The 10406-nt window shown below is 48.1% G+C and overlaps 1 protein-coding gene across 1 annotated transcript; it reads left to right on the top strand.

The window, feature by feature from the left end:
- The first annotated feature begins 1371 nt into the window (after positions 1-1371).
- Ubl4b (ubiquitin like 4B) lies at positions 1372-1923 on the top strand. The gene has a single exon (XM_042675250.1). The coding sequence runs from the start codon at positions 1372-1374 to the stop codon at positions 1921-1923; it is 552 nt and encodes a 183-aa protein (XP_042531184.1).
- Positions 1924-10406: the final 8483 nt, after the last annotated feature.

Here is a 10406-nt window from a genome sequence, read left to right as displayed (position 1 = left end):
GATGAAATCAGCCCGTCTGCTGTGGGATGTCAGTCCACTCCTCTGCAAGCTTGCTCTCTGCCTTCCGTGAGACAGCCTTGTGGGCTGCACTAGAAATTGCCAAAGTGATGTTGGAAGTGTTGATCCAGCAGAGGCCCAGTCAGGGTCCTGTCCCTTATTCACCTCGGAACTGGCATCTGTCCAGTACCTGGCACATGAGCCAATGTGGGTTTCAGGAGGCAAGACAGGCCACAGTGGAAGACACAACTCTATGGAGGTAATGGTTTCTCATGGATATTCTAGTCCAGGCTGGCTTCGAACCACAATTTTCAGATCTCAGCCTCCTGAGTAGCTAGGATTACAGATGTGAGCCACTGGCTTCACAGGCTTCAAGTTCCAGTATTCTCTCTTTCTGTCTCTCTGTCTTTCTCTCTGTCTCTGTCTCTGTCTCTCTCTGTCTCTGTCTCTGTCTCTGTCTCTCTGTCTCTCTGTCTCTCTCTCTCTCTCTCTCTCACACACACACACACTCACTCTAAAGCAATGGGTGAGAAATGACACTGTTGGTCTCCCCAAGCATGTGTGTTCCTAAAGGCATGATTACCTTGACTGCAGTAAACTTGTCCATACCTGCCCAAGGCTTTTCCCTGGTCCCTGGGCAATTCTGCACACCTGGAGACCAGGAGGGCCACAGAAGTGACACACATTCATACAAGCCAAGGGTCAGAGCTTCTCAAGGAGGCACAGCCCTGGTTTTGTTGACAGCTTGCTCATGAGGGTAGGTCTTTCTCACTTGCTCCCTCACCTCCTTTCCTTACTCTCCCACTGGTGCCTCTAGGATCACTTCCCCTTTACACACTTGTAGCCAAATCCCATGCCAGGGCCTACTTCCGGGAAACCCAACAAGGATGACAGAAAGTCCCTGGATCCAAGTTAGCCACCATTGGTCAGAAAGCATCATGGAGACAGAAGAGATCTATTTGGGTACAGTTTGGGTGCAGTTCCTGGTACAGAGGAGATACCTAATGCCCCTGTGTCATTTGTTTTACCAACTTGTTCTTTTCAACTCTTTATCCCCACTCTTCTTTCTTCTAGGCCTACATTTTCTCTTCTGGCCCCTTTTGTTTTTCTCCTCTCTCCTCCTCATTCTTCTCATGGACAATGGATGCTCTGTGCCCATAGACTTCTGCTGTCCCTAAAATTCTGCTCTGGAGATGAGCCCTCTGACCACATTGTGACATCACTGGACACTAGCCACTAGCCAGAAGCTGCCTACCTAGGTTGGGCCGTTGGCTTCCTAAGGCCAGTGTAATAGGGTCACCTTCTCCTTCTGAGCCCCTTACCCTTCAAGGCCGCTCCTAGAACATGGATCCCTCCTGATTCCTTTCTAGCCTAATGTTCCTCACTGTGAAGCTCCTCTTAGGCCGGAGATGCAGCCTGAAGGTATCAGGGAAAGAGAGTGTGGCCATGCTAAAGAAGTTAGTGTCTGAGGAGCTGCAGGTGCCTGAGGAGCAGCAGCATCTGCTGTTCCGTGGCCAGCTCCTGGCTGATGATAAGTGTCTTTCAGACTACAGCATCGGGCCCAATGCCTCCATCAACGTCATCATGAGGCCCTTGAAGAAGCCCCAGCCCTTGTGGCACCAGCTGGATCAGGTCCTAGCCAAACATTTCAGGCCCCAGGATGCCAAGGCAGTGTTGCAACTGCTGAGGCAGGAGCATGAGGAGCGTCTGCAGCAGCTGAGCCTGGAGGCCCTGGAACAGCTCGCATGCTATCTCTTGGCAGAGCAGCAGCCCATGGAGCCAGCTGAGGAGCCCCAGGAAGGGGCTTCAGAGGCCCAGCAAACAGGAGAAGGAGGAGATGGAGGAGATGGAGGTGGAGGAGGAGGAGGAGGAGGTGGAGAAGGAGATGGAGGAGGAGGAGCAGAAGGAGGAAGTGGAAGTACATGAGGCTGATCAGTAAACAGGCTAGTCCTATGCATCTGCTCACTAAAATTCTGACCTTATGCTTCCATGTTTTCTGGTGACTTTTCCATAACTTTCTTTTAAGATGCATCCGCCCTTCAAAGTAGCTGGAGGGTATTTGGGTCCCTCTGTCCCTCAGTTAAGCACGTGTCCTCCTGCTGAAATTCAAAATGAACCCACCTTCATCTCTACCTCCTAGAAGAGTTCTGATGGCCTAAAGCAGCCCTCAGTCAAAGGCTGTCTCCATCGTGAGTAGTGTAACTCTCCCCAAGTATGTCCCAGAATCTCTGTGGTTCTAGACCAAGCCTTTCTTCAGAACAAAGTGTGAGTCCATTTTTCCTTATCCTTAGACCTTGGCACCTACACTCAGCCTCTAATGGCTGACAGAAGAGAATGTAGGGAAGTGCCCTGCCCTCTAGGTCAGGCTGTCCCTGCTGTCTTGCGTTAACTCGCACAGTTTCAGGGACAAGGGCAGCAGAGGAGGGAGTTGGGGAGAGGCCTACTATGAGCTAGAACTGAGACATTCAGAGGCACAGATATACCTTGAAAAGGGCTTCAGAAAATGGAGCTTTAGGCAGAAAAAGAAGTCTGTGCACTGTGCACAGTGTACTCAAGTAGCCAACATGAACAGAATCATACCCCATTGTTCCTGGCCAATCAGTAGGTAGCACCAAGCCCTTATGGGGTGTGTGTGTGTGTGTGTGTGTGTGTGTGTGTGTGTGTGTGTGTGTGTTACGTGTGTGTTACGTGTGTGTATTTACTGGGACTTGAACTCTGGGCTTGGACAATGTCCCTTAGCTTTTTTTACTCAACCACTTGAACCACACCTCCACTTCTGGCTTTTTGGTGGTTAATTGGAAATAAAAAGTTTCATGTACTTTCCTGCCTGGGCTGATTGTGATCCTCCGATCTCAGCCTCCTGAGTAACTAGGATTGGAGCTGTGACTCAAGTGGTGGCAGAGCACCAAGCTTGAGCTAAAAAGCCCCTACTATCTGCACAACACTGCCCAAGGACTTAGAAGCCAGGGGTGATGTTGAGGGAGCCCAGGCAGCTCCAGGGTTCCTGTGCAGGTCCCACTCCTGCTCCTGGGCCCCTTCACCATCAACCAGGCATTGCTCTCAATATTGTGAGTGTGTATTTGTGCTGGGACAGTGCCATTTGCTAAGGGGGACAAGCCTATTATCTTTACATTAGGGGAACTAATAGCCCATTTCCCAGGAAATCTGTGAGCGATAAAAGTAAGTGGGCTGTTTTATTCCTTTAGCTGAGGGAGGCTGGCATGAAGGGCAGGGAAGTCTTTTGTTTTCTCTGGCTAGTGGCACTGTCAGGGTTGGCTGAGAGAGGACTAGAGCAGGCAACCACCCTGCTGCTCTGTCTCCAGCAGGACAGGGAGAGGTCTCAAGCTCCAAATTGGGAAGGAAAGAAGGTGTCAGCTCTTCCACTGCTGACTGTCCTTCTCCAGGGCCATCCTGCCCCTGTCTCCTCCCCTGGAAATCTGAGCTTGTATGGGTTTGTTGATTTCATGCAACCCAGAGCTGCTTCTTATGGGATGACAAGCTTTGTGCCCTGATGGATCAAATAATAGCAGGGAATACAGAGTGTATATTAACAGCAGTCCCTAAAGTGCCTGAAAAATCCTAGTAAGTATGAAGAACTCTAGTCTTGTGTCTCCCTGCCATGAAGACTCTCAGCTTATTTCAAACAGGGAGCCCAGCTGGAGTATCTCTCTGTTCCCTTCTCTGCTTTGCCACTTGGGGGACAATCGGAACAGGGGACAGTGTTCTTTTTTAAGTTGGAGTCTTGGGCAGATAGCTCTTACCAGCATCCCTTCTCTACCATGGAAGGGCAGATATGTTCCTACAGAAAATAGGAGCCATCTCAGGTCAGTCAAGATTTCCAATTCACAGAGAAATTAGACTCTGCATCCTGGTCTCTTCCTCCATTATCTGCAGGCTAATACCCCGCTGGCACCTGACCAAAGTCTTTGAGTTAGAAACAAGTATAGCATCCTAGTTCTTGTACCATTTTTAATTTTATTTAGTTTTTGATTATGTGGTTTTGAGGGATTGAACCCAGGGCCTCATGCATGCTAGGCAAGCACTCTACTACTAAGCCACATTCCCAGCCCCTCATATGCCGTTTTTTTTTTTTTTATCAGTTGTTTATTCCTTGATCAGTAAACACTTATGAGCATCTGTCTTAGTCTGTGTGGGCAATCTTAACAACATACCCAAGTGGGTCATTCATAAATAGCAGAAAGGTATTGCTTATGATTCTGGAGTCTGGGAAGTCCAAGATCAAGGTGCCATCAGATTTAGCGTCTTGGAAGAACCTGTTCCTTATTGTTGGTGCCTTCTATGTGTCTTCACATGGGCAGATGGCAAACACACTCCCTTCCATCTCTTTTATGAGGGCAAATTCTGATCCTGATAACAGAGTCCTATGACTTAATCACTTCCCCTAAGACCTACCTCGGTCTTACATTTTTTGTGTGCTGGTACAGAGGCTTGAACTCAGGACTTTGTTCCCTTGGCTTGTTTAAGGCTGTTACCTTAGCACTTGAGCAATACCTCCACTTCTGGCTTTCTGCCGGTTAATTGGAGATGAGTCTCACAGACTTTTCTACCTGGCTGGTTTCTTACTGTAATCCTCAGATCCTAGCCTTTGAATAGCTAGGATTACAGGCGTGGGCCACCAGTGCCCCCAAAGACCCACCTCTTACTGCTAGCAAACTGGGGGAAAATTTTAACACATGAATTTAGACTGGGAGAGGGATATCAACATTTAGATCACAGCTGCCTCCTATCATGTGCTGGGCACTTAGATTGATAGGTGAAGAGTCCTGGCTCCCATCTCTTGCAGTATTGTAAGAAGGGTGAGGCTTGTAGGAAACCTTTAGTTGAGATATGGTTGAGGGATATGTCCCTTTGTTTCTAGGTCTCTATGTGTTGCTTTGTAGCCCAGGCTGGGCTCAAACTCTAGATCTTCCTATCTCCACCTCCTAAGTGTTGAAATGTGCCACCATTCCTGACTCGTTTCTACTAGTTCTGAATTGAGCAGGGAATAGTTTCCTGAGATGAAAAGTCGTTATAGATGTGGAAGAAGCTTATAGGCTTTTAGGGCTCAGGAGACCCTGGGTGCCTGATTTTGGAAGCAAGCCTCAGTCTGCTTCCAACCCTTCTTGCTCAGGATTAAGTGAGACATTGCCTTACAGAGCTTCCAGCTGTTTGAAACTGAGGAAAAGGGGCAGGGATGGAAGGAAGTGGAGGGCAAGGCTGTGCTTCCTCAGAAAAGCCAGCAACTCCAGTGAGATGCCTGAGGGAAGTCATGGTAACACTGTGGAGATGGGCACCAGATGGGGCTGACAGGGCCTGGGGCACCTCCCATGTGTGCTGGGAGAGGTTCTATTAAGGGGCTGAGGGTAGACTTCTCAGCTTCCATGTCCACATCTGGGATTTAGTGAGCTTGAACACATCTTGGTTTTTGCTACATGAAAAATATCAGTGTGGGAAAGGCCATGATAAATGTAGTAAGCTTTCCTTGATTCAGTTCTAAAATGGTTGAGAGAACTATTGCAAATGGATGCTCAGAAGGGTTCAGTCTAAGCCTTCTTATCAAGGCTAATTTGACAACAACACATAATGACAAAAGAACATAATGACTTAACTGATTGAGGTGGAGAGAGGCCAGGAGGAGCCTCTCCCTTCCCTCCTTCCTCCTCTTTCCCCTGTGATCTCTACCTCCCAGTATTCAAGGTTTTGTATGATGTAGCTTTGAATGTGACTTGCTTCTGGCTAATTGGGTCTCAGTGTAGAATGGAAGGATCAATCCAAGCCCTGAATAAGTCTGATAGCTGACATTCAGTGTGGAAAGCCCTGAGCTGGGTGAAGTCCTAGGATCCATTTTGTCTCTACCATTTGCCTAGAGTTTGAGCAAGTTGTTTCTCATCTCTGGAAAAGGCTCCTTCCCTTGCAAGATAGAAGAGTCTAAATGAATGTTTTAAATTTTAATTTTATGACTATTATTAAGGTGTTGTACAGAGGAGTTACCATTTTATGTCAGGTAATGAGTCCCCACTTTCTAAATAAATTTTAAAGGGACCTTGTGGTGCTAAGGTTGGTATGAAGTCACAGGCATGAGCTGCTGATGTCCTAGGCTGACAAGAACATGTTAGGGATGGGCAGGGGTGAGATGTCAGGAGAGGTTGCTACCAAATTATAAACACACTTTAAAAAAGAAGTATGAAGTGGGCTGGCATGGTGGTATAAGCTTGTAATTTCAGCTATTCAGAAGACAGAGATGGTAAGATTGCAGTCCAAGGCCAGCCCTGTGTAGAAACATGAGAGCCTAACCTGAAAAACAACAACAACAACAAAACTAGAAGAGCTGGAATGTGGCCTCAAGTGGTAGAACACTTGCCTAGCCAGTATGAGATACTGAATTCCAACCTCGTATCACCAAAAAGAAGAAAAAAAAACCTTAAAATCATTCAAAGCAGCAATGTAGGTGCTATTTGGGAACACATGCCTAATAGAACATTAAGAAATATTTGTTTGGTAAGAAGAGAAATGCAGTTTCTCTTCTTGTTGGCAGAGTTCACGCTGTTGTAGGACTGAGGGACTTGCCTCTTTGATAGATGTGGATGGAGGGCATCTGCAGTTCCTAGAGGCAACCCATGCCTCCCAAAGGCTTTTCTAACATGACTGCTTATATTACGAAGCCTGTAAGGACAATCGTTTTTCACTTTTTTCTTTTGTGCCTGTCCTGGAGCTTGAATTCAGAGCCTGGGTACTGTTGCTGAGCATTTTTGGCTCAAGTCCAGTGCTCTACCATTTGAGCCCTAGTGCCACTTTTGGCCTATTTCGGAGTAGTTTATTGGAATCTCACGGACTTTCTTGCCAGGACTGGCTTCAAACCATGATCCTTGGATCTCAGCCTCCTGAGTAGCTAGGATTATAGATGTGAGCCACCAGCGCCTGGCTTTGTCTCAGGACATTCTTTAGAACAAGACAGCGAGCAAAGACAAGTCCTATTCAAAGTAATGTAATTATGGGGGCAAAAATCCTGTCCCCTTGACCAGATCCCATCAGTTAGAAGCAAGTCACAGGTTCTTCCCATACTCAAATGGGAAAGTTATGCAAAGATGTAGATATCAGAAGGTCTGAGAAAATGAAGTTTCCTCACAGCAGAGGGTACTGATTGTATTGTGGTATATTTTTGCCTGCATGAAATGGTTGAAAATGAACCAGTTACAATCTTCTGTTCAGCCCAGGGCGTTGGCAGCACCGAGGAAGAGTGACAATTCCCAGCTGTGTCTCCAGGAGGTTTCGTGGAGGAGGCTGTGTTTGAACTGGTGAAGGCCACAGCCAGGGGAGCAACTGGGGTTTTTTTCCTGACACCTAGAGAGATCCACATGTCACATCTAGAGATTTGTTACTTGTCTCAACACACTACAGTCTGACCTTTGTAGGTGCCTCTTGACTTTTGGAAACATCCAAGGGGCACAGTCAAACTACACAGGCACACCCCAATATCTGAGACCCATAGGGAGAGGTCTACAGTGGCTCAATGCTACTTTCAGCATCAGATGACAAGACCTTACCTTTCAGGGTTCAGATTTCTGGGGCTAAGCAAACCCAGCCTGCTCCAGTAACTCGCTGGACAATCCTATGGTGCAAATTCAAGGACCGATGGGAAGACTTTCGGAACCAAGCTGAGAAGCTGCTAGGGCTCCAGGAAGACGTGGAAAGACCAACTTAGCCCTCTTCAAATGGTGCATGCCATGATCAGCACAAAAGTGTTCATAAGAGTATACAGGAGGTATTTAGGCATATGGTGATGCCACATGTATGCACACATTTGGGCATCCATGCTGATCAGGCTTTTCTGGGTACCTGCGCGCACACACACACACACACACACACACACACACACACACAACACACACACCAGCTCACATATGCCTGAGGGTGGAGTCCCCTGTTCAGGTGCTTTCCTGGGGCCTGGCTCACTTGCCCTATGCTCACTTGTACTCTGGACTAGGATTGGATGGCTGCCAGCCTATGGCAGAGGAGCTGCCCTGGGTCCTGCTGCTGGGCCAGCTGTCACTCATGGAGGTGGCTACAGTAGTACAACTGCCAAGCACAGGTCCTGGTGCCCTCTAAGCAGATGGTGTTTCCCATTGGCTGCCTCACCCTACTGCTCCCCTCCTGGCTCACCTTCCTCCTTTCCTGTCCTTTCTGATTCTCTACCACATACACATCTTCCTGCTCCCTGACTATGCTTGGGGCCAATTTGGCTGCACTGTATAGACAGACAACTGGATGCTTCCTTTTAGTTCTATCTATCTATCTATCTATCTATCTATCTATCTATCTATCTATCTATCTATCTATCTATCTATCTATCTATCTATCTCTGCGTTTTGCCTCTTCCCACTCATCCCTGCCCACCTTCTTTTAGCTCCCATCTTTTTCAGTCAGCATTAGTTGCTCTCCCTCCATTCCTCCCTCCCTCCCTTCCTTCCCTCCTCCTTTTAAAGGGATACTAGTGTTTAAACTCAGGGCTTTGAACTTGTGAGGTAGTTCGCACAAGTTCTGGCCATACCTCCAGCCTTTATTGTTCTATTGTTGTGGTGGCCAGTTTTGAGGCTTGAACTCAGGCCTGGGTATTTTTTGTGTTTTTTTGTTTTGTTTTGTTTTTTGTTTTTGGGTCCAGTCGTGGGGCCTGAACTCTCGGCCTGGGCACTGTCCCTCAGCTCTTCAGCTCAAGGCTAGCGCTCTACCACTTGAGCCACTTCTGGCTTTTTTCTTTTTTGCTTATGTGGTGCTGAGGAATCGAACCCAGGGCCTCAGGCATGCAAGGCAAGCGCTCTGCCACTGAGCCACCTTCCCAGCCCCCTGGGTGTTGTTCTTTAGCTCTATGACTTGAGCACAACTCCACTTCCTGCCTTTGACTGATTAATTGGTGATAAGAGTCTTCGAAGTTCAATCCTCAGATCTCAGCCTCTTGAGTAGCTAGGATTACAGGCATGGTTATTTTTGAGAAAAGGAAGGTCTTGCTTTTTGTTCAGGCATGCCATACAAAGATCCTCCTATTTTTAACTTTTCACTACCACTGAGGATGACAGACATGTGCTACTATGTCTAGCATTTTTCTATTGAGATAATGTCTTGTGATTTTTTTTTTTTTTTTTTGCCTAGGCTGGTCTGGAACCTTGATCCTCCACATCTCACTCTCTGGAGTAGTGAGGGTGACAGGTACATGCCACTGTGCCCAGTTACTGGTTGAGATGTGCTCTCATGAACTTTTTACCTGGGCTAGACTAGAACTGTGATCCTCCTAATAGCCACTTCCTTAGTAGCCAGAATTACAGATATGAGCCACAGGTGCCTTTGGATAAATCATCACCACTGCCAGTAGATCTTCTCCTTGTCATCCTGCATGCTCCCTTTCTCACTTAATGTCCCAGACTCATCTGTGAGCAGGTATAGGATAGGGACCAGGAACCCACTACCTTTGAATATGTCCCTCTCCTATATTAATTCAGAGGGACCCAGAAGAAACCTCCACTGGAGTACAGAGGCATGCACTTTTTGCAATATCTGCTGCCAAATAGAAGGCACATACCCTGAGAAAGGGCACAATAAACTGTACTCGAGGACCTTGCTTGCAGATGGGTATGCAGACAGGGAGAGGGACAGCCCAGCCAGGCACTCGTGCAGTGACTGAGCACCTACATCCAGGAAGAGGAACAAAGTACCTCTCACAGTACAGCCAACAGCATGTTCAGGATAGAATTCTTGCTTATTCTCAGCATGGCTCTGCCTGGGCCAGCCAAACTGGCACTGGGCACCTGCATTCTCTTGGTTCAGCTCCTAGCTCCTGGTGTATGCGTAGAGGGGGGTGGGGGTGGAGGTGGGGGAGCTTGGCTCTGCTACAGTCTGGGGTTGTAAATCCCCCTCTAGGAAGGACTGTAACTGGAGGAGCCAGAGGAAGCTCCAGCCCCCAGGCTGGCTCCTACCTGCCTCTCCACTCTCTGGGACAGCCTTTCCCAGGGCAGTGATTTAAGGGCTCACTGGCAGCCTTTGGCGGCTCCCACTGCCATTGTAGAAAGGTAATAAATCGACGTAACTACTGTGGGCCTCTAGGCTGTAAACCTGTCATAGCCCACTGCAGCGGGCCAGGTCTGCTGGCCCATCTGCCTTGCCAGCCAGCCGCCACTGGATGTCATGGCCTAGGAAGTTATTTATGAGTCTCAGACCCCAGGATCAAAGTCCCTGTCCCTCAGAAAGGGCAGGATAGAAGCCCTTGGGGCCCTCTGCTGTCTCCTGCCATCCAGGCAACCTCAGGCCACTGCAACTTCCTCCTGCTCCTCTACCTCCTCCTCTTCCTCCTCTTCCCCTTCCTCCTCTGTTGTGCCTGTACTGGGGCTTGAATTAACGATTTTGGACTCTTCGTTCAAGGC

This window comes from Dipodomys spectabilis, unplaced genomic scaffold (genome assembly GCF_019054845.1).
Source record: "Dipodomys spectabilis isolate Male_0828 unplaced genomic scaffold, ASM1905484v1 ptg000002l, whole genome shotgun sequence".
Lineage (NCBI taxonomy): Eukaryota > Metazoa > Chordata > Mammalia > Rodentia > Heteromyidae > Dipodomys > Dipodomys spectabilis.
Note: the sequence above shows the minus strand (reverse complement) of the source record. Positions and strands in the feature narration are given on the sequence as shown.